Below are 24,766 nucleotides of genomic sequence, written 5' to 3' on the forward strand. Positions count from 1 at the left end.
TACGCTGACTCCGCACAAAGGTGAGACAGTCCTTGATGTCTACTCTGCTTCTCCACGTCTTACTGTGCCTGTGCGGATGTCTGCCTCTGCCTTCTCCTTCTCTACCGTGGCCTTCTTGGACTCTGGATCTGCAGGAAATTTTATTTTGGCCTCTCTCGTCAACAGGTTCAACATCCCAGTGACCAGTCTCGCCAGACCCCTTTACATCAATTGTGTAAACAATGAAAGATTGGACTGTACCATACGCTTCCGCACGGAGCCCCTTCTAATGAGCATCGGATCTCATCACGAGAGGATTGAACTTTTGGTCCTCCCCAATTGCACCTCGGAAATTCTCCTTGGACTTCCCTGGCTTCAACTTCATTCCCCAACCCTGGATTGGTCCACTGGGGAGATCAAGAGTTGGGGGCCCTCTTGTTCCAAGGACTGTCTAAGACCGGTTCCCAGTAACCCTTGCCGTGACTCTGTGGTTCCCTCAGTAACCGGTCTCCCTAAGGCCTATATGGACTTCGCGGATGTTTTCTGCAAAAAACAAGCTGAGACTCTACCTCCTCACAGGCCTTATGATTGCCCTATCGACCTCCTCCCAGGTACTACTCCACCCCGGGGCAGAATTTATCCTCTCTCTGCCCCAGAGACTCTTGCCATGTCTGAGTATGTCCAGGAAAATTTAAAAAAGGGCTTTATCCGTAAATCCTCCTCTCCTGCCGGAGCTGGATTTTTCTTTGTGTCCAAAAAAGATGGCTCCCTACGTCCTTGCATTGACTACCGCGGTCTTAATAAAATCACGGTTAAGAACCGCTACCCCCTACCCCTCATCTCTGAACTCTTTGATCGCCTCCAAGGTGCCCACATCTTTACTAAATTGGACTTAAGAGGCGCCTATAACCTCATCCGCATCAGAGAGGGGGATGAGTGGAAAACGGCGTTTAACACCAGAGATGGACACTTTGAGTATCTGGTCATGCCCTTTGGCCTGTGCAACGCCCCTGCTGTCTTCCAAGACTTTGTCAATGAAATTTTTCGTGATCTGCTATACTCCTGTGTTGTTGTATATCTGGACGATATCCTAATTTTCTCTGCCAATCTAGAAGAACACCGCCAGCATGTCCGTATGGTTCTTCAGAGACTTCGTGACAATCAACTCTATGCCAAAATTGAGAAATGTCTGTTTGAATGCCAATCTCTTCCTTTTCTAGGATATTTGGTCTCTGGCCAGGGACTACAAATGGATCCAGACAAACTCTCTGCCGTCTTAGATTGGCCACGCCCCTCCGGACTCCGTGCTATCCAACGCTTTTTGGGGTTCGCCAATTATTACAGGCAATTTATTCCACATTTTTCTACCGTTGTGGCTCCTATCGTGGCTTTAACCAAAAAAAATGCCGATCCCAAGTCGTGGCCTCCTCAAGCGGAAGACGCCTTTAAACGACTCAAGTCTGCCTTTTCTTCGGCTCCCGTGCTCTCCAGACCTGACCCTTCCAAACCCTTCCTATTGGAGGTTGATGCCTCCTCAGTGGGAGCTGGAGCTGTTCTTTTACAAAAAAATTCTTCCGGGCATGCTGTCACTTGTGGTTTTTTTTCTAGGACCTTCTCTCCGGCGGAGAGGAACTACTCCATCGGGGATCGAGAGCTTCTAGCCATTAAATTAGCACTTGAGGAATGGAGGCATCTGCTGGAGGGATCAAGATTTCCAGTTATTATTTACACCGACCACAAGAACCTCTCCTACCTCCAGTCTGCCCAACGGCTGAATCCTCGCCAGGCCCGGTGGTCTCTGTTCTTTGCCCGATTTAATTTTGAGATTCACTTTCGTCCTGCCGATAAGAACATTAGGGCCGATGCTCTCTCTCGTTCCTCGGATGCCTCAGAAGTTGAACTCTCTCCGCAACACATCATTCCACCTGACTGCCTGATCTCCACTTCTCCAGCCTCCATCAGGCAAACTCCTCCAGGAAAGACCTTTGTTTCTCCACGCCAACGCCTCGGAATCCTCAAATGGGGTCACTCCTCCCATCTCGCTGGTCATGTGGGCATCAAGAAATCTGTGCAACTCATCTCCCGCTTCTATTGGTGGCCGACTCTGGAGACGGATGTTGTGGACTTTGTGCGAGCCTGCACTATCTGTGCCCGGGATAAGACTCCTCGCCAGAAGCCCGCTGGTTTTCTTCATCCCCTGCCTGTCCCCGAACAGCCTTGGTCTCTGATTGGTATGGATTTTATTACTGATTTACCCCCTTCCCGTGGCAACACTGTTATTTGGGTGGTCGTTGATCGATTCTCCAAAATGGCACATTTCATCCCTCTTCCTGGTCTTCCTTCAGCGCCTCAGTTGGCTAAACAATTTTTTGTACACATTTTTCGTCTTCACGGGTTGCCTACGCAGATCGTCTCGGATAGAGGCGTCCAATTCGTGTCTAAATTCTGGAGGGCTCTCTGTAAACAACTCAAGATTAAATTAAATTTTTCTTCTGCATATCATCCCCAGTCCAATGGACAAGTAGAAAGAATTAACCAAGTCTTGGGTGATTATTTGCGACATTTTGTTTCCTCCCGCCAGGATGACTGGGCAGATCTCCTTCCATGGGCCGAATTCTCGTATAACTTCAGAGTCTCTGAATCTTCCTCCAAATCCCCATTTTTCGTGGTGTACGGCCGTCACCCTCTTCCCCCCCTCCCTACCCCCTTGCCCTCTGGTCTGCCCGCTGTGGATGAAATTTCTCGTGACCTTTCCATTATATGGAGAGAGACCCAAAATTCTCTCCTACAGGCTTCATCACGCATGAAGAGGTTCGCGGATAAGAAAAGAAGAGCTCCTCCCGTTTTTTCCCCTGGAGACAAGGTATGGCTCTCCGCTAAATATGTCCGCTTCCGTGTCCCTAGCTACAAGTTGGGACCACGCTATCTTGGTCCTTTCAAAATTTTGTGTCAAATTAATCCTGTCTCTTACAAACTTCTTCTTCCTCCTTCTCTTCGTATCCCTAATGCCTTTCACGTCTCTCTTCTTAAACCACTCATCCTCAACCGTTTTTCTCCCAAATCTGTTCCTCCCACTCCTGTTTCCGGCTCCTCGGACATCTTCTCTGTCAAAGAGATCTTAGCCTCTAAAAAGGTCAGAGGGAAAACTTTTTTTCTAGTGGACTGGGAGGGTTGTGGTCCTGAAGAGAGATCCTGGGAACCTGAGGACAACATCCTAGATAAAAGTCTGCTCCTCAGGTTCTCAGGCCCTAAAAAGAGGGGGAGACCCAAGGGGGGGGGTACTGTTACGCCGAGCGCTCCGGGTCCCCGCTCCTCCCCGGAGCGCTCGCTACACTCTCTCCGCTGCAGCGCTCCGGTCAGATCCACTGACCCGGGGCGCTGCGATTCTGCTTCCAGCCGGGATGCGATTCGCGATGCGGGTAGCGCCCGCTCGCGATGCGCACCCCGGCTCCCGTACCTGACTCGCTCTCCCTCGGTCCTGTCCCGGCGCGCGCGGCCCCGCTCCCTAGGGCGCGCGCGCGCCGGGTCTTTGCGATTTAAAGGGCCACTGCGCCGCTGATTGGCGCAGTGATTCCAATTAGTGTCTTCACCTGTGCACTTCCCTATATCACCTCACTTCCCCTGCACTTCCCTGCCGGATCTTGTTGCCATTGTGCCAGTGAAAGCGTTCCTTGTATGTTCCTAGCCTGTGTTCCAGACCTCCTGCCGTTGCCCCTGACTACGATCCTTGCTGCCTGCCCCGACCTTCTGCTACGTCCGACCTTGCTTCTGTCTACTCCCTTGTACCGCGCCTATCTTCAGCAGCCAGAGAGGTTGAGCCGTTGCTAGTGGATACGACCTGGTCACTACCGCCGCAGCAAGACCATCCCGCTTTGCGGCGGGCTCTGGTGAAAACCAGTAGTGACTTAGAACCGATCCACTAGCACGGTCCACGCCAATCCCTCTCTGGCACAGAGGATCCACTACCCGCCAGCCGGCATCGTGACAACTTTATTCCACTTCCTGGCCTTCCTTCTGCGCCACAGTTGGCGAAGCAATTTTTCTGCAGATTTTTCGTCTTCACGGGCTTCCCACGCATATCATCTCGGATAGAGGCGTTCAATTTGTGTCAAAATTTTGGAGAGCTCTCTGTAATCAATTGAAGATCAAATAAAATTTCTCGTCCTCCTATCACCCCCAATCCAATGGACAAGTGGAAAGAGTGAACCAGATTCTTGGTGACTACTTGCGACATTTTGTCTCCTCCAGCCAAGATGATTGGGTCGACCTTCTGCCCTGGGCTGAATTCTCGTACAATTTCAAAAATTCTGAATCTTCCGCCAAATCTCCATTTTTTGTGGTGTACGGCCGTCACCCGCTGCCCCCCCTCCCCATACCCACTTCTTCTAGAGTTCCTGCTGTGGATGAAGTAACCCGGGACTTCTTCGCTATCAGGAAGGAGACTCAAAAGTCGCTCTTACTGGCCTCTTCTCGTATGAAGAAACATGCGGATAAAAATAGAAGAACTCCTCCTGTCTTCGCCCCTGGTGACAAAGTAGGGCTCTCCCCCAAATACATTCGGTTCCGGGTCCCTAGCTACAAGATGGGTCCTCGTTACCTCGGGCCTTTTAAAATCAAAAATCAAATTAATTCTGTCTCCTACAAGCTTCATCTTCCTTCCTCTCTTCGCATTCCTAACTCTTTCCATGTCTCCCTTCTCAAACCTCTCATACTTAATCGTTATTCCCCCAAGGTCACCGGTCACCGCTCCTACTCCTGTCACTGGGTCCTCTGATGTCTTCTCGATGAAAGAGATCCTCGCCTTCAAGGTCGTCCGAGGTAAAAACATTTTTCTTGTGGATTGGGAGAATTGTGGACCCGAAGATAGGTCTTTGGAACCCGAGGCTAATATCCTTGACAAGGAACTCATTCGTAAATTCTGGGGTTCCAAAAAGAGGGGGAGACCTAAGGGGGGTACTGTAATGCCGAGCGCTCTGGGTCCCGCTTCTCCCCCGGAGTGCTCGCAGAGTTACTCTCCTGCTTGCAGCACTCCGGTCAGACTCGCTGACTGGGAGCGCTGCTCTCTGTTTCTCGGCGGGGATACGATCCCCGCGGCGGGACGTGCCCGCCCGTGGATCGCATCCCGTGTGTCTCACCGGCCCTGTCCTCCTGCTCAGTCCTGGCACGCGCGGCTCCGCCCTCTCGGGCGTGCGCGCCGGATCTTTCAGATTTCAAGGGCCAGTGCACCATTAATTGGTGCCTGGCCCAATTAGTTCCAAGCACTCCCTACACTATATAAAACCCACTTCCTCTTCCTGTCCCTGCCGGATCTTGTTGCCTTGTGCCAGTGAAAGTGTTCCCGTGTGTCCTTTGCCAGTGTATCCAGACCCTTGCCGTTGCCCTTGACTACGAACCATTGCTGCCTGCCCTGACCTTCTGCTACATCTGACCTTTCCTTTTGCCAAGTCCTTCTGTACCGCGCCTGACTCAGCAGTCAGTGAGGTTGAGTCGCTATTGGGTGGAACGACCTGGAAGTTACCTGTCGCAGAAAGTCCATCCCGCTTTGCGGCGGGCTCTGGTGAAAACCAGTAACCCCTTAGATTCCGTTCCCCTGGTACGGCCCACGTCATCACCTCACTGACATAGAGGATCCACTACCTGTGTCTACCCTGCATACCACTCCGGATCCTGACAAAAGCTCTGTAGGTGGAAAAAGAAAAAAGAAAAATTCCAAATTTTCAGATTATAAAACTAAACAAAGTTTTGTTTGGTGTCACTGGAATCATACTGACCTATAAATTAAAGATAGCATGTTTTACCGTAAGCTCCATATTTTTTTCAATTTTGCCCTATATATATTTTTTTCTGACTTGGTAATGTTATGATAAAATAAAGTGTGCCAATGAAAAGTACAACTTGTCCTACCAAAAATAAGCCCTATTACAACTAAATTAAAAAGTTACAGATCTTAGAAGGTGAGGAGGAAGAAAACGTAAGCCAGAAAAAAAAGATTTGAAGGAGTTAATCCCCCCACCAATTTATTAATGTTTAAAGGTTTCTGTTGCAACTCCCAAATGGAGAATATTTTATATATTTTTCAAAATATACAAAAGTGATTTCTTCACTGTTGTCAGATTCTATTTTGAGACACCATCTGCAAGCCATTTAATCTGCCAACATCCAGGGATACTTTATCCACCCTCCATCGTAGCATAAGAGAGTCTTTAGCACGGCAGGTTTCGTTGTCACCCCTAAGCAAACAAGATTGTCTGAAAACAACCTTCTATGCCAGATGCCACTGATTAGACAGTAATATCACCATCCCTACTGTCCACTGCCTACTACAACTCCCACCAGTCTGCCACCTCCTGCTGTATGCTGGCAATTCAAACTCCCACTAGTTTGCCAACTCCTGCTGTATGTTTACAAATACTACTCCCACTAGTCCACCCCTGCCTGCTGGATACTACTACTCCCACCAGTTCACCACCTCCTGCTGTCCCCTTTATACTACAACTCCCAGCAGTCCGCCACCTCTTGCTGTCCGTTGGTGACTACAACTCCCACCATTCCGCCATTTCCTACTGTGCACTGGCTACTACTACTCCAACCAGTCTGCCCCCTCCTACTGTGCGCTCGACCACCCTTTCTACTACCTCTACTACCAGCCAGTCCTTCACATACACATTCAGTGATCCTCAAACAACATAAAAAGCCTTTTTGGCTTATGATACAAAAATGATTTCTTATTCACAATTTTAGGACACCAATCCTATTGCAACTCCTAAAAGAGAGAATTTGGAATGCTTGGAAACATCCATTGTGTCTTCACTTGCCTGACTCCAAACCTGTTGCTATTCCAAAAAAGGGATGATTTTTGGAATGCTTAGAAAAAGCCATTGTGTCTTCTAATACCTCTGTGTACATTTTAACACGACAGGCATCAACCAACAACCAGGGTTACTATATGCAGATTTATTTTAGTGTTCAAAAGCAAAAAAGCATAAAAAACCTGCTAGCGCATTCTGTTATTAACAAAGTTGTTATTTACCATGGGTTACCACATGTCACTGTAACTTAGCCTTAAAATCACTTTAAAACTAGTTGAATACATACCTAGGTGACCATACCAGTGTTATTAAGGGCTTTAAAGCTCTTAGTGTTATAAACATATTTAGGGGCTCTTTTTTATTGCCGGTTCACGGAGAACTAGTTTGAGACAAACCAAACATTTTCCGAAAGTTCGGCAAGCCCGGCAAACCGAACTTTTTAAAAGTTCACTCATCTCTTTTAATACAATAAGTTTGTGGCTGATGCGATGGACCTGGATATACAAGGAATCCTGCTCTACCTGTAAAGGGACATCAAGGAATTTCAGTGCCCCCAATATGAAAACACCTGAAATTTTTGCTTTGAATAAAAAAACAGATTTTTTTCCAACCCAACAAAAGTAAACAAAATACATCGACTGAAACTTATGTTTTGTTTCGTTTACTTTTTTTGTCAACTTATGACATATGGGATAAGCGTCCATTGGGAAATGTAGCTTCTCATGTAGAAAGAATCCAGAAATAACCACCAGGGGAATGTTTCCCTGTCTGAAAGATCTATTATATATAATGAAAAAATGGTACAAGCAGCCGCTTTAAAAACCCATGTACATCATGATGTATGGGCAAAGACACCAGCAGTTCTAATACTGTCACTGGGACAACAGGTAAGAAATATTGAGGTTTTTGTTTATACACTCACTGACAAAAAAAATCTGATGCATCAAGATGGAGTTGTGTTGGGATTAAATTAAACTTCCGTGTGTGAATGTAATGATGATATATGGAAATGATTATGTGTGTGTGTGTGTGTATATATATATATATATATATATATATATATTTATGTATATATACATATTTATATGCAGATGCAAATCATAAAATGTTGCAGTATCTTGTAATACCTTTTTTATTGGACTAACAGCATTTTGTAGAGAAGCTTTCGGGATTCCTCACTTTATCAAGTCCAAAGCAAATGTAAGCTCACAAGTAGAAGACACAGGTTACATCTTACAAATATGCAGAAGTTAAGACAATAGATGTGGAGAATTCACACTAAGATGGGCCATAAATTGTCCTGTTATGGGAACATAGACTAAAAAGATAAGTATGAGAAAAAGGGGGAGGGAGGGGGGAACAGGGGAGAGACTGATAATTAGCAGGACATAGTGAGATGTAAAAGAGAACACAGTGCAGGTTATAAGAGAATACAGTACAGTGCAGGATATAAGAGAATACAGTATAGTGCAGGTTATAAGAGAATACAGTACAGTACAGGATATAAGAGAATACAGTACAGTACAGGATATAAGAGAATCCAGTACAGCACAGGTTATAAGAGAATACAGTACAGTACAGGTTATAAGAGAATCCAGTACAGCACAGGTTATAAGAGAATACAGTACAGTACAGGATATAAGAGAATACAGTACAGTACAGGTTATAAGAGAATACAGTACAGTACAGGATATAAGAGAATACAGTACAGTACAGGTTATAAGAGAATACAGTACAGTACAGGATATAAGAGAATCCAGTACAGTACAGGTTATAAGAGAATACAGTACAGTACAGGTTATAAGAGAATCCAGTACAGCACAGGTTATAAGAGAATACAGTACAGTACAGGATATAAGAGAATACAGTACAGTACAGGTTATAAGAGAATACAGTACAGTACAGGTTATAAGAGAATACAGTACAGTGCAGGTTATAAGAGAATACAGTACAGTACAGGATATAAGAGAATACAGTACAGTACAGGTTATAAGAGAATACAGTACAGTGCAGGTTATAAGAGAATACAGTACAGTTCAGGTTATAAGAGAATACAGTACAGTACAGGTTATAAGAGAATACAGTACAGTGCAGGTTATAAGAGAATACAGTACAGTACAGGATATAAGAGAATACAGTACAGTACAGGTTATAAGAGAGTACAGTACAGTACAGGTTATAAGAGAGTACAGTACAGTACAGGTTATAAGAGAGTACAGTACAGTACAGGTTATAAGAGAATACAGTACAGTACAGGTTATAAGAGAATACAGTACAGTGCAGGTTATAAGAGAATACAGTACAGTACAGGATATAAGAGAATACAGTATAGTACAGGTTATAAGAGAATACAGTACAGTACAGGATATAAGAGAATACAGTACAGTACAGGTTATAAGAGAATACAGTACAGTACAGGATATAAGAGAATACAGTACAGTACAGGTTATAAGAGAATACAGTACAGTACAGGATATAAGAGAATACAGTACAGTACAGGTTATAAGAGAATACAGTACAGTACAGGATATAAGAGAATACAGTACAGTACAGGTTATAAGAGAATACAGTACAGTACAGGTTATAAGAGAATACAGTACAGTACAGGTTATAAGAGAATGCAGTACAGTACAGGATATAAGAGAATACAGTACAGTACAGGATATAATAGAATCCAGTACAGTACAGGATATAAGAGAATACAGTACAGTACAGGTTGTAAGAGAATACAGTACAGTACAGGTTATAAGAGAATACAGTACAGTACAGGTTATAAGAGAATACAGTACAGTACAGGATATAAGAGAATACAGTGCAGGTTATAAGAGAATACAGTACAGTACAGGTTATAAGAAATTTTGATAATGAGATAAGAAGCTCAAATCCACATTAAGTCCCCTGTTTTTCGAGTCAAAAAACAGTATAATTTTGGCTTCAAATGTCTTTCTCTCTTGTGTGTTTTTGAAGTTCCCTCTCAGTATCTTGATTGTAAGGTCATGTATGGAGTGTCTTGTTTGGGTAAAATTATGTCCAACTGGGGTGCAGTAGTCCTTTTCTTTATGGCGGTTGATGGAATGTCTGTGTAGATTCATCCTTTCGTTGAGTTTCCGGCTGGTTTCCCCAATGTAGCATCCCATGTCACACTTGGTGCATTGTATCATGTAGACCACATTTGGGGATGTGCAGGAGTATAGTCCCCCAATGTTATATGTCTTGTTGTTGTGGGGGCTTCCATCTTGGTGCAGATATGTTGGCAGAGTTTGCAGCGTGGTTCGTTGCAGGGTTTGGTCCTAATCTCTGTTTCTATTCTTTCTGTAGGTCATTTTCGGCTGACCAGCTTTTGTTTTAAATTGTGTGGTTGTCTGAAGGCCAAGATGGGAGGTTCAGGGAAGATTTCTTTTAGCATCTCATCTTCCGCCAATATCGGCTGTAGGTCCTTGATAATTTTTCGGCCCTTGAAGAAATACGAAAAATTATCAAGGACCTACAGCCGATATTGGCGGAAGATGAGATGCTAAAAGAAATCTTCCCTGAACCTCCCATCTTGGCCTTCAGACAACCACACAATTTAAAACAAAAGCTGGTCAGCCGAAAATGACCTACAGAAAGAATAGAAACAGAGATTAGGACCAAACCCTGCAACGAACCACGCTGCAAACTCTGCCAACATATCTGCACCAAGATGGAAGCCACCCACAACAACAAGACATATAACATTAGGGGACTATACTCCTGCACATCCCCAAATGTGGTCTACATGATACAATGCACCAAGTGGGACATGGGATGCTACATTGGGGAAACCGGACGGAAACTCAACGAAAGGATGAATCTACACAGACATTCCATCAACCGCCATAAAGAAAAGGACTACTGCACCCCAGTTGGACACCATTTTACCCAAACAGGCCACTCCATACATGACCTTACAATCAAGATACTGAGAGGGAATTCCAAAAACACACAAGAGAGAAAGACATTTGAAGCCAAAATGATACTGTTTTTTGACTCGAAAAACAGGGGACTCAATGTGGATTTGAGCTTCTTACTCATTATCAAAATGTCTTATAACCTGTACTGTACTGGATTCTCTTATATCCTGTACTGTACTGGATTCTCTTATATCCTGTACTGTATTCTCTTATATCCTGTACTGTACTGGATTCTCTTATATCCTGTACTGTATTCTCTTATAACCTGTACTGTACTGGATTCTCTTATAACCTGTACTGTACTGTATTCTCTTATAACATGTACTGTACTGTATTCTCTTATAACCTGTACTGTACTGGATTCTCTTATATCCTGTACTGTACTGTATTCTCTTATATCCTGTACTGTACTGTATTCTCTTATAACCTGTACTGTACTGGATTCTATTATAACCTGCACTGTACTGGATTCTATTATATCCTGCACTGTGTTCTCTTTTACATCTCACTATGTCCTGCTAATTATCAGTCTCTCCCCTGCTCCCCCCCCCCCCCCCACTTTTTCTCATTCTTATCTATTTAGTCTATGTTCCCATAACAGGACAATTTATGGCCCATCTTAGTGTGAATTCTCCACATCTATTGTCTTAACCCCTGCATATTTGTGAGATGTAACCTGTGTCCTCTGCTTGTGAGCTTAGATTTGCTTTGGACTTTATAAAGGGAGGAATAACGAAAGCTTCTCTACAAAATGCTGTTAGTCCAATAAAAAAGGTATTACAAGATACTGCAACATTTTATGATTTGCATCTGCATCACTGGACTAATACGGCCACTCAAATTTACTACATATTTATATGTATATATATATTGAGAGAGAGAAACTTCAGCTCACCTGAGCAAATAAGTCCACATCCCGGACCGGTGCTGGCAGGTTCCACCACTAGGAAAACTACGGTAAGCACAAGAAATGATTGTCCAGAGCGGAAGGATGCACTTAAAAATTGTAATTTTATTTTTTAAAGCTTGAAACGCATCACCATTACTACAACTGTGTACTTGCTAAAAAATTGGGATTTTTAAGTGCATCCTTCTGCGCTTGACAATCGTCTCTTGTTGCTATGTAAGTGATTTTAATATTCGAGCTGAAGGATAAGTTTATTGGGAAAAACTGTACAATTTTGTTAACGAGTATATCACAGATGGGAATTTTTTTTGGAACATATTAGAACAGGCTATAGTAAAAATTGAACAATGAGAAAAAAAATATATATCAAACATCTAAACTATCATAAAAAATATATTAATGTCACAATTACGTCATTACAATCTAGGCATTATGTACCTTGCAGAGCCGCAGTGCTTCTTAGCATTTTTCTTCGGTTCACACAACGTAAACTTGTACACTATGGGGGAGATTCATCAAAACCTGTGTAGAAGAAGAGTGGTGCATTTATAAAAAGGCCTCTGCAAACTGAAGGAAGCGATCGGTGGTTGCTATGGGCAACTGCACCACTTAAATCTCCCCCATTGTTTAATAAAAACGGCAGTGATTTCAACGTTAAAAATTACAGAAAATGTATTAAACAATTAGGGGAATTTATTAATGTTTACATCATAAAAAGTCACAAATTGTTAGAGCAACACAAAATTTTTGCTCAAAACACAGGAAAAAGTTGAAAATTTCATTATTACCTAATGATGCAACAACAAGGGATATATACTTTGGTGTACAGTATGTATACAGTGGGTTTCAGGCAAGTATTTTCTCTATTTTCTTTAAGAGAATTGTTACTTTTTTTTGTTACTTTCTTTCAGTGCTGTTGGTTTGTCTCTTGTTTACCCTTCAAGTATATGTCTTGTCTATTCCTATGATACATATGAGACATTTCATACTGCATTTAAAGGGTACCTCTCATCAAAAAAAAACTTTTGATATATTATAGATTAATGTATGCAGAATAACTTTACATTTGCATGTTATTAAAAAATATGCTTCTTTCTATTTAATTTTCCACTTTGAAGAAATGACCACTAGGGGTCTCCCTACCAGTCCTGGCAGCAAGCATTTCAGACTCATGCTGGAGTCCTAAACACTACGAGCTGCCAGTCTGCTTTGTTCACAAAGGAGAACACTCAGAGCTGCCAGCCTGCTTTGTTCACAGCCTGTTTGGCTGTGAACAAAGCAGGCTGGCAGCTCTGAGTGTTTAGGACTCCAGCATGAGTCAGAAATGCTTGCTGACAGGACTGATCGGGAAAAATACAATAGAAAGAAGCATATTTTTCATTAACATGCTATTGGAAAGTTATTCAACATTCATTAATCTAAAATATATCAAAAGTTTATTTGATGAGAGGTCCCCTTTAAATCTGTTATACTTTTGTTAGCCATGGTTTTTTGAACCTCACCTATTGTACTTTCCTCTATTAGTGTATTATGGTATCTGCATGCTTTTCTCATGATGTTTTTTTTAGGATACTTTTAATAAAGTTTAATACATTTGTTCCTTTCTTGTTGACACGTTCTATTTTGATAATTATGTTTGTTTGTTCTGGTTGCCTTTTTCACAATCATAACATTTTATTGCATAAAAAGACCAATTTTTATACCTATTTTGCTGCCATATTTTTGTTTTGATTTTACAGTGTTTGAACCCAACCTAACACTGAAGACCTCTTATCCATGGTCATATTCGGGATTCATGTCACAAAGATCACAAATAAAGCTCCCTGTGTGAACCAGAATTAATGTACTAAAGATGGGTTCACATGTAGTATTTTGGTATTTTTTTTAGCCAAAATCCGGAGTAAAACCAAAACAGAGAAATATTGTAATCTGAAGATTTGCACCTTTTTCTGTGTTGGGTCAATTCCTGGATTTGGCTAAAAATATTAACCAAAATGGTATCTGTGAACCCAGCATTACCATTTATTTGGTGAAGGCAGCATGACATTCAACAAGACATAAAAGGAACCATGCAAAGTCACAGGTTTAAGTCCAGTTCTAAATAAGTGTAATAAAGACACGACTGTCACTTGGTCAGGAGACAAGGACATGTGGCCTTATTACAGAAGCTAAAATGTGTCAATTATAATTGTGTGCATCTGGCCTAAGGGTACAAACTGGACGAAAGACCAGAGCATTTTTGCAGGTAAATCTGGAGTGGCAAATCCAAACCAAATCATGCAGTTTTTGGTGCAGACCTTCAGTTTCAGATTATTAAAGTAAATTATAAAAATTACAATGTATTTTAAATTTACTATTTTCCTAGGAGCCTTCTGGCTTCTATAGGTGAACTTTAGCAAACTGTAGACAGGCAGCAACGTTCTTTTGAAGAGCAGCTCCTTACAATCCTGCAATGCCCACCATTGGTGTTCAGTGTCCTCCTAATTGAGAAATACTTTAATTGCATAGAGGTTACCATTAGTTCTGTTGTGACCTCATGTACCTTGGGTTCCTTTGTGACCTTATGGTCTATGCTCCTTGCACTTGGTATGATTTTAGCTGGTTGATAACCTCTGGGGAGGGTAATAATGACCTTGAATTAGTAAACAATTTGTCTGATTGTGTATTGGTGGAGTCCAACGTCTTGATGCTTTTGTAACATTTTCCAGCTTGATAAGCATCAATAACTTTCCTTCTGAGAACAAAAATGTCCTTTGTTTGTGGCATCACACATACACTTCTACAAATAAGCTGTGAAAATCAGACTTTGGTGGACCCCTATTGTTAAAGGCTGTGCGGAAAAACCTATATAATAGAAAATTCTAACTTCCTCTTTTCTGACATTTAGGAAAGAAAACACAAGATGAAGATGAATGTCACCCACCAGCATAACATGGAGGAGTTCACTCTCCTCGGACTGGACACTTTCCCCAGGCTGAGTATTGTCCTGTTCATCCTCCTCTTCCTCGTCTACATTCTTATACTGCTCGGCAATCTTCTCATCATAGTTACGGTGCATTTTGAGGCCCGTCTCCATTCAGCCATGTATTATTTCCTCAGCAAGTTATCCTTGGTAGACCTGTGCTATGCATCCGTGACTGTCCCAAAGATGCTGGTCGACTTTCTATTACAAAAAAACACAATCTCCCTCAACTCCTGTATCACTCAGCTCTTTTTCTTACACTTTTTCGCCGGAACTGAGTGCATCCTTCTTACCGTCATGGCGTATGACCGTTATGTTGCCATATGTAACCCTTTACGGTATTCTAGTATTATGAAAAGGACCACCTGTCACTTGCTGGAAGCTGTGTGCTGGGCCGTAAGCTTTTTCCACTCCATCATCCAGATAATATTAACCCGTCAACTGAAGTTCTGTGGGCCAAACAGAATCGACCATTTCTTCTGTGACATCCATCCCTTGTCTGTATTATCCTGCTCCGATATCTTCATCATTGAGATTGTATTTGTGGCAAACAGCGGCATGATAGCCACCCTGGGTTTTATCGTCTTGCTCATCTCCTACATAGGGATTATCAGAACCGTAGTAAACAGCAAATCTGCAGAAGGGACAAGCAAAGCCTTTTCCACCTGTGCCTCCCATCTCATTGTGGTCACCCTGTTCTTCGGCCCTTCCGTCTTCATCTACTTGAGGCCCTCTGTATCTTATGCGGCTGATAAAATGGTGTCAATATTTTATACAGTGCTGACACCTTTATTAAATCCGATCATATATACTCTGAGAAACACGGAGGTAAAGGCGGCCATCAAGTCATTCTTGGGAAAGAGACTGTGCAGGAGGAGCTGAATGACTCTTTATTCGTGAAATACCAATAAACAAGAGAACTACATTGACTTGCGTGTCTTCTCCTGCTTGGTCGTTGTCTTACTTCCCTGTACTTTTCATGATCAGAAGAATGTTTCACTGGGTTTTCTAGGTTAATATAAAAAAGAAGTTCCAATTATTATATGTTGTGTTTCAATTCTTCATCAATTTCATGAGGATTTTGCTGTCACTGAATAAATTCACGTTTGCTTGACTTATCAATTTTGTCAACTTTTTCAGCAACTTAAAGGGGTACTACGCCCCTAGACATCTTATCCCCTATCCAAAGGATAGGGGATAAGATGTCAGATCGCCGGGGGCCCGCCGCTGGGGACCCCCGCAATATAGCAAGCAGCACCCACCTGTGTGACGTCACACCTCCTCCTATAGACTTGCATTGAGGGGGCGGGTGTGACGTCACACTGGGGTGGAGTTATGACATCACGATCTTCCGTCCCCGTGGTCAGGAGGAATTAGCCTGAGAGCCTCCAGCGCTTACGGAAGCAGTTACAGGTGGGTGCTGCTTGCTATATTGCGGGGGTCCCCAGCGGCCGGACTCCGGTGATCTGACATCTTATCCCCTATCCAAAGGATAGGGGATAAGATGTCTAGGGGTGGAGAACCCCTTTAAACTGTTTAAAATATATAAAATATAAAAGATAAATAAAATCTATCAACTGACTAAAACTAGACTAAAATTTTAGGTAGAGAAGATTTGGGAAGGGATCTTATCAGAACTGATCTTTTGTCTGTATTCAGTGTTCAAATCATCAAGTGATAACAGGTTAATAGTTATTTACCAATTACCTCAGGAGTATAGAATCCTTAATCTAAACCAGTGGCCCCCAACCTTCTTTTGCCCGAGTACCCCTTGGTAGCCCATTAACAAAAATTGTACCGCCTATATTAGTGGCATATTAATATTTGATACAGTTGCTGTTATTTCAAATGTACATTATCTCACATAAGTGAGTCCACCCCTCACATTTAGTGAGTGCACAGCCTTTATAACAGTGTTTAATGTTGTGTTCACTTAAAAATAACCCAACACACACTAAACCTTGGCAACAAAAGTGAGTACACCCCTAATTGAAAATATCTAAATTGAGCCCAGTTAGCCATTTTTCCTTTCCTGGTGTCACGTGACTAATTAGTGTTACAAGGTCTCAGGTTTGAATGAGGAGCAGGTGTCTCAAATTTGGTGTAACCGCTCTTAGACTCTCTAATACTGGTCACTGAAAGGTCAACAAAGCACCTCATGGCAAAGAACTCTCTGAGTTGTCACTCTATATAGAGATGGCAAAGATTATAAGTTTGCCAAGAGCCTGAAACTGAGCTGCAGAATGGTGGGCAAGACCATCCAGCGGTTTTACATGACAAGTTCAACTCATACCAAGCCTCACTTTGAATGACCAAAGCGGTTCAGTGCACGTTTTCAGCATCATATCCAGAGGTTGTCTTTGGAAAATAGACATATGAGTGCTCATAGCATTGCTGCAGAGGTTGTTGGGTTCAGCCTGTCAGTGTTCAGCCCAGTATATGCATTAAATTGGTCTGCATGTCATCCCAGAAGGAAGCCTCTTCTAAAGATGAAGCAAAGAAAACCTGCAAACAGTTTGCTCAAGACAAGCAGACTAAGGGCGTGGATTACTGGAACCATGTCCTGTGGTCCGATGAGACCAAGATAAACTTATTAGTTCAGATGATGTCAAGCATGTGTGTTGACAACCAGGTGAGAGGGACAAAGACAAGTGTGTTCTGCTTACAGTCAAGCATGGTGGTGGAGTGTTATGGTCTGGGCCTAAGTGAGTGCTGCTGGCACTGGGGAGCTACAGTTCATTGAGGGAACCATGAACGCCAACATGTACTGTGTGTGACCTACTGAAGCAGAACGTGATCCACACCCTTCAGAGACTGGGCCGGAGGGCAGTATTTCAACATAATAATGACCCAAACACCTCCAAGATAACCACTGCCTTGCTAAAGAAGCTGAGGATAAAGGTGATGGACTGGCCAAGCATGTCTCCAGACCTAAATCCTATTGAGCATCCTCAAATGGAAGGTGGGGGAGCAAAAGGTCTATAACATCCACCAGCTCCGTGATGTGGTCATGGAGGAGGGAAGAGGACTCCAGGGACAACCTGTGAAGCTCTGGTGAATTTCATGCCATAGAGGTTCTAAGCAGTGCTGGAAAATAATGGTGGCCATACACAACAAAATATTGACACTTTGGGCCCAATTAGTACATTTCCACCTAGATATATACTCACCTTTGTTGCCAGGGTTTAGACATTAATGTCTATGTCTTGAGTTATTTTGAAGGGCCATGACATTAAACACTGTTATACAGGCTGTGCAGAGGGGTGTACTTAGTTATGTGAGGTACTGTAATAGTAGCTAAGCCTTGATACAATAGAAATAGTGTAGCTCACTCCACCGACTGGCTCGAGGTTAACTGGGTAGGTCTATATCCCACAGACCTAAAAACATGTGGGGGATTATATATGAAGAATTATATATACAAACCAGTCCTCAAGAGTCAGTGAAAAAAGAAATAAATCAGTAGCTAAGCCTTGCCTACACTTCTTGGGTTCCATCTTGTTCTCTCGCTTCTAGAGATGGAATTCCCTAAGATTGCAGAGGAGTGAGACACCTCGTGGCCAAGACTTTAGAGCTTTTTTTTTCTGGTGTAATAAATCATTTTATTTTTAAATACGTTACAGATCCCATAGGCTATCACATGAAGGGAAGTTGCTTAAAATGACAGTGACCATTGAAAATATTCTAATGTCTTTGCCGACAACTACCATGCAGATCTATTTGCCTCCACATACTGTAAAAATAACCTTTATAGTTTGATACCGTATGCATTGTCCTTCCTATCTGTCACCAACATTTGTACATTTGTATGGTTTACGAATGAATGAGTCCGACTGCGTAAAATCCAGTGACATCCACTAGTGAGGAGAGAGATCGAGCTCAGAATCTGCATCTTGATGCAGTAGGAAATCCACTTGATCTGTGAATGAGTCTGACTGCATAAAATCCACTGGTGTCCATTGGTGAGGACAGAGACCAAGCCTAGAATCTGCATCTTACTGAAGTACAGGTAATCTGATCCTGACACAATGGCATTTACTTATAGAGTCATCACCTCCCCTGCTCTAGAATAGTCATCTGTAGAAAGACAAAATATAACCAATTATGAGCAGCAAAATATTCCTTATATGCAACTTACTCCCAGTTACTGCAAATTATTCAAATCCTCTTACATGTGTTTTATTTGGGTCTGTGCTGCTCAAAGAGACATGATGAGCCATCAACACTAGAACATGGCGCTGTATCCAAACTAAAAAGAAGACACCATATAATCGCATTATGATTCATTTTATAGGATTTCTTTTTAGAGTTGTGAGCTATGTTTTTCTATTATGAAGTTCCAAATCCTCTGCTTTTATTCACACCACCATAGCATTAAAGTCCTGGCCGCCACTAGGGGAAGCAATGGAGCATACTACATACGGGTCAATAAAATCTGCATATCGATGTCAATGGTAGCTCCCCACCTGGTGGTTTCGTGCAGTCAGGCTTACCATAGATGTGCAAAGGGAAGCAGGAATTTGTATTACTTTTTAGTAATGGTAACCATCCTATTGTCTTCCTGGAAAATATTAGCCTTAAACTGTTTAATGCCATCACTGGTGTCTCCAGAACATGACATCGGGGCTGATATAATTGTGAGCTCCTGTCTCAAATCACATTAGCCCTAAACTGACCCTAAACATCTCTCCCTGCCTACTTGCCCATCCACCCTAAACGGTGGATTGACCACTGGGCGCCGGTCCCTCCCTGAACTAAAGTGCAGGGACCTAAAAACACATACAAATAAACAGTCTGTCACAAGCCAGAAACATAACAAGAACATAGAACTCTATAGTATTAAGTTCAGAGGACACAGATTAGTGAGCAGCAGAGAGGACACTATAGACCAATGGTAAAGCACAGAGGAAAACACTAGCTAAATGATCATGTACTCTATGATCAGTGCATGTACAAAAACTCCAAAGATCTGAATAGTGAACTAATAAACAAATAGGGTTCAAAACACTAGACAGGAAAATGGATAAGTCTGAACAGACTCCAGGTACAGACAGGAATATAGCATAATCCCCTAGAAAAAACCTTCGGTAGACAAAGGGAATAATCAATACCCCCAGAGTCCCCTACACAAAGGTAAACGGGATCTATCGCTAAACTGAATAATCACAATCCCTAAACTCCTCCAGTAGACACAGAGTCCCCATGTGTTCACACTGAACACAAGACAGGAATAATCGCAATCCCTCAGAAAACCTCCCGTAGACAAAGGATTGTCCCCATGGAGCAGAAACAGGGTTGCCTAATTACAAAATCTCCAGTAGACACAAAGTCCCCATGGAGCAGTAACACAGTGTGAACAGATACATAGCAGAAAGGACATACAAATCCTAAAACCAACTATACAAACACAGATTAAAATCTACTTAGAGCATGCTATCTAACCATGGATAAAAGCCCAGAATATATATATCATAGATAAATTCAAGGTGCATGCTAAAACATAGATAGTAGATTAAAAGCTCAAACAAAGAGTGTTTCACCCAAAGCTCCATGCAGCATGTCCATGTGTAAGTCTGTAATCACCAGCCCTAAAGCTGGAACTGAGCTCACCTTATGTAAACACACCCTAAGACCTATTGTACAGAAAGCCAAAGGCTTTAACTAGTCCCTGACAAGGGAACATAAAACTATTCACACACAAGCAAATCCAATAGCTGTGTGTGAACACAGACAAAGACAGACATGACACTCTTATTTAGAATCTATATTGTCTATAACGTAAACCTTCATTGGGTCATATGGTCGATTCAAGTTTTTTTTTTGTAAGGAGGACCATTTCTTGCTTGGAAGTGGTAAAGCCCAGGAGGTGGTTGGACTCAGTTTGTTTAGTGGTTGAGTCATTTCCTGTTGTAGGTCAAGGCCATCTCCTGGCCCATCATAGACCCTACATGTCTTCCTTGAAAGACATGGAGTTATTTATTGAACTTTTCTTGGGAATCCAATGATCCTGCCATTTTGCAGGCAGGATATCAGATCATTGACAACTTCACTATACTTCACAGTGCATCCTGTCCTCATCATGGTGGATTTGCACAGCCTTCCTTAGTATGCTGTACCCTCGCACTAGAGAAGCAGCAACAGGCTGCAGGCCATCAAATTCAGGAAAATGCTTCTGCAGGAGCTCCTGGGCCATGTTGACAATGTCATCATCCAGTAAACCATCGTAGCTTTTACGCTTCAGAATAGCGCCCTGCTGTCTCCAGGAATCAGGTAACTCTGTGCATCCTAGATCTCCAGCATCTATATCAGAATTTATTAGTAAAGGACAATTACCTTATCCAACTAAGTGATGACCATAGTGACATAGATTGGGACTTTGACCTAAAAATTTTAATTACACAAGCTCAATTAATATTGCACTTAGGTCATAAAACAAAATATACAATTATGAGCTAAATAATAAAACATTAAGTAAAACTACTACCAAAAAGGAGTTGGGGGCACTGGTGGACGCAAACTCAACTTTAGTGATCAGTGCCAGGCAGCTGCTGTCAAGGCTAACAAAGTCACATGATGTATCAGGAGGCACGTGACAGGGACATAGGTTTGTCTCTGTCCAAATCATTAGTGAGACCACATATGGAGTACTGAGTCCAATTGTGGGCACCTGTACATAGGAAAGACATGGCTGAACTGAAGAGGGTGCAGAGGAGGGTGACAAAGGTAATTAACCCCTTAAGGACACAGGGCGTACCTGTACGGCCTGCGTCTGCTCCCCTTCTCTGACGCGTTCAGGAGCTGAGTGCGCATCAAAGCGGGATGTACCCAACAGCTATCAGTCCCCGTGACCTGTGGCTAATGCCAGACATCACCGATCGCGGTGATCCCCAGCATTAAACCTTTAGATGCCGCAATCAAAGTTGATTGTGGGGTCTAAAATGTAAAAAAAATCATCACGGCTGTTTAATCGTGCTGATTGGGATCACCGTGGTGAAACTGCGGTGCAACGACCAGCTAAAAGGACAGTACAAGGGCCCTTACCTTCCTCCTCGCTGTCCGATCAGTGCTTCTGTGCTCCAGTCAGCCATGGCAGGCCGGAGTAATGGACCACCGATAACACTGATCAATGCTACGCCATAGCATAGCATTGAACAGTCTATGCCATCTGAAGACTGCATGTAATAGTCCCTTATGGGAACAAAAAAATGGTGTAAAATAGTAAAAAACTTGATCGCTTTTTATTCATTTTTTTAATGGTATATGAAGTGACCAAAATGCAGAATTTAGCAGATGTCCCGATCAGCTCCTCGGAGCTTAACCCCTGCATTTAGGCGCAGCGATGAAGAAAACAGAGGAGTGCTAGCCCACCTTCACTTACTGGATTTTGTCCATGTCTGTCCTTCAGCTTGGACAAAGCCCCGATTTTTTAAGCCATAATTTCGACAGGAGTTCCTGCACTATTTCCACAGCAGGAACACTGTTCCCATTAGCAGGAGTCCTGCAGGACCAGCCCTTGAGTGGAATTCTTGGATGAGTTCCCACACTTTTTTTTCCCCTAGGACTTGATCGCTGTGCCCCATGATCTTCTATTGGGGGCCCCACGAAGTGTCAGCCAACCCCTGCTCCTGACCCGCATTATGGCGCTTGATTTCTTGTTCAAAGAGCTTGAACTTTTCAGTGTTCTCCATTTTGTTTAGAACTTTCTTTTTTATCTTTGGGGTCAGAAGAAAGTTGTCAATAGACATGCCAGTGAATGAAATAAGAATAATAAGGTTAGGTCTCCCAATATTACAAAAAAACTGAATTGACTAGAAGGGAACCTCTAAAACATAGCTTTTAATATGCACATCTAAAAATGTACAAAAGTAGTATCAAAAAGTAGAAAAATAGACAATAGAAAAAAATTGTAATAATAATATTAACAGGCCGCCATCAGTATCCTGCCATATAAGTATATCTAAGCAAAGCGCATCATCTCTCCAGTAGTAAGGCTAAGTTACTGTTACGCAACCACTAACACCTCACAGAATCACAGGAGAGACAGCCCGCTATGCAGATAACACAGACAAATCATTAATCACAATACAATAACCATTATTAAACAGTGCTGTAAGAAACTATATTGCATATTGAGCCGCTGATTATCTGGCTACTGAGGATAGTGACCTAAATAGGATTCCAGTACTCTATATCAGAGGATAAATGAATCAGGATGTCTAGTCCACCAATGTATGCGAACTATAGATAACAAGTCCGCTGTTCACACTTAGCGCAACCGCGCCTCCAAACAGGTAACTATCCTTCAAATAGAATACACATCAGTATTACTAGAATAATTTCACGGTGATCACAGTCCACTAGATCATACACTCCAAGATATCCGGTTCAATGCGGTATTGAATTGTCCTCGCAGAAAAAATGGTTATTGTCACGGACGATTTGACCAGCATACAGTATTGATGTATATATATTGTCACAGCATTCAAATAGTGTATATGCACAGTATTAGAGTGTGGAAATTCTAAAATGTCCCCGTTAGATGAATAAAGTAGCCGGTTCACACTGTGCGATTTGAGCTTATATTCAGCGTGTCTGCAGATTACTCCAGATAGGACTAATGTTGTCCACATATAATTGTTGATGTATATTGTCACAGCATTCAAGTAGTATATATGCACAGTATTGTAATGTGGAAATTCTTAAATGGCCCCATCAGATGCATAATATAGCCAGTTCACACTGTGCAATTTAAATTTATATTCAGCATGTCTGTAGATTTCTCAACATAGGGCTATGTCCACATAAGCATAGGCAATTTGCAGCACAGAGGCCTGATCTCCTAGTATGCCAGTATTCAGTCCATAGATATCTTAGGTGTACATTCACACTATGCGGTATATTCACTCACAGACTGCACACTAAGGCATATGTTGCCGTCCATCAGTAGCTCCGGAGATAGTGCTGTGAGTATATTTAGGTGTGATAGTATACTAGGTAGATGAATATAGGTTGCAGTATATTAAATGACTTAATCTCCAGATGGATAGTTAGGAGTGCATTTAGACTATACCCACACTAGGTGGTTTCCAGTGTCCCCAGTTAGTTATGCAGACATACTGATATGCTGGCAAATACACTTAGCTGTATCCATAGATGCTTGATTCACGCCCAGACATCTGCATGCTGTTACATGACGACTGACGGCTCCTTCATATCATATCGTATCCATAAGGGGTCCAACGCGTTTCAATCGCTCAATATCCTCAGGGACCTTTCATAAGCTTGGTCTCCTTTACTGTCTTACAGTGCACTTTTCGCACCTCGCATGCGGCTCTGATGGCGGCCGTGCTAAACTAACACACGCTACAAACTGATATACCTGCATTCACCTGTTCCCGTGGTCTGAGGCTCCAATCAGGGGTGTGCCACGTCACTGGGAGTGGCTATCTATGCACACCGCTGATACGATCTGCCAAGATCCGAAGGGACTAGGTGCGCTATCTGTCAGTAGGTATCTAAAGACCTAGTACTGACTATATGAGTCGGGCAGAGGAGATGGACAACCGGCGTAATTAATTTTCATATAACCCAAGAAAAATTAAAAATATATAATAAAATTTATATAATAAATTAAGAAGTCTCATCAATTATATCAGCACGATATTAGCTACTTAAATAGGCAGCCGAGGGAATTATGGTATATATAAAGAACCACAGTTCTATTCAATGAAAGATGCATAGGATATAAAGTCATTGAGGCCATGGGGTTTAACACATTCAAGCCTGAATGTCCATTCCGCTTCACGTTGAAGTAGAATCTTATCCCAACACCCCCCTCTCCTGGGGGGTGATATGACATCAATGACTTGTGCTCTCAAGCTATCACCATTACTGGAATGACATTCGGCAAAGTGTTTGGCCACTGGGGTATCTCTCGAGTGCCTTATATCCCCTAGATGTTCCTGAAGACATGCCAGTGAATGAAGCGCTGAGAAGCGGCTGCGGAGGCTCATCCCTTTTCATGATGGCGTCTACGGTGAATCACTTCTTCCTGTAAAGGTTTCCCTCCAACTTCTTCCTATCTTAGTGATTTTTGGTGATGTCCTTCCCATTTTTCTCTACTCCATCTTTTCAGCCTTTTTTTTTTTTGCACCCTTCATTACGCCATATTATCTAC

The 24,766-nt window shown here is 42.5% G+C and overlaps 2 protein-coding genes across 2 annotated transcripts in view; one reads left to right on the forward strand and one right to left on the reverse strand.

Annotated features, from left to right (window-relative positions):
• Positions 1–12,103, reverse strand: part of LOC130294561 (zinc finger protein 567-like) — a 68,639-nt gene extending 56,536 nt beyond the window's left edge. The window contains exon 1 of the mRNA XM_056544564.1: positions 12,066–12,103. The gene's annotated coding sequence lies outside the window, so the exon portion shown is untranslated. The remainder of the gene's footprint in view (positions 1–12,065) is intronic.
• Positions 12,104–13,737: 1,634 nt separating this feature from the next.
• Positions 13,738–15,741, forward strand: LOC130294563 (olfactory receptor 142-like). The gene has a single exon (XM_056544568.1). It carries the CDS (start codon positions 14,530–14,532, stop codon positions 15,469–15,471), a length of 942 nt encoding a protein of 313 aa, XP_056400543.1. The 5' UTR covers positions 13,738–14,529; the 3' UTR covers positions 15,472–15,741.
• Positions 15,742–24,766: the final 9,025 nt, after the last annotated feature.

Source organism: Hyla sarda, chromosome 10 (genome assembly GCF_029499605.1).
Source record: "Hyla sarda isolate aHylSar1 chromosome 10, aHylSar1.hap1, whole genome shotgun sequence".
Lineage (NCBI taxonomy): Eukaryota > Metazoa > Chordata > Amphibia > Anura > Hylidae > Hyla > Hyla sarda.

Bases quoted from the DNA above. Each gene is read 5' to 3' on its own strand.
- LOC130294563 (XM_056544568.1), top strand. From the start codon at position 14,530: ATGAAGATGAATGTCACCCACCAGCATAACATGGAGGAGTTCACTCTC.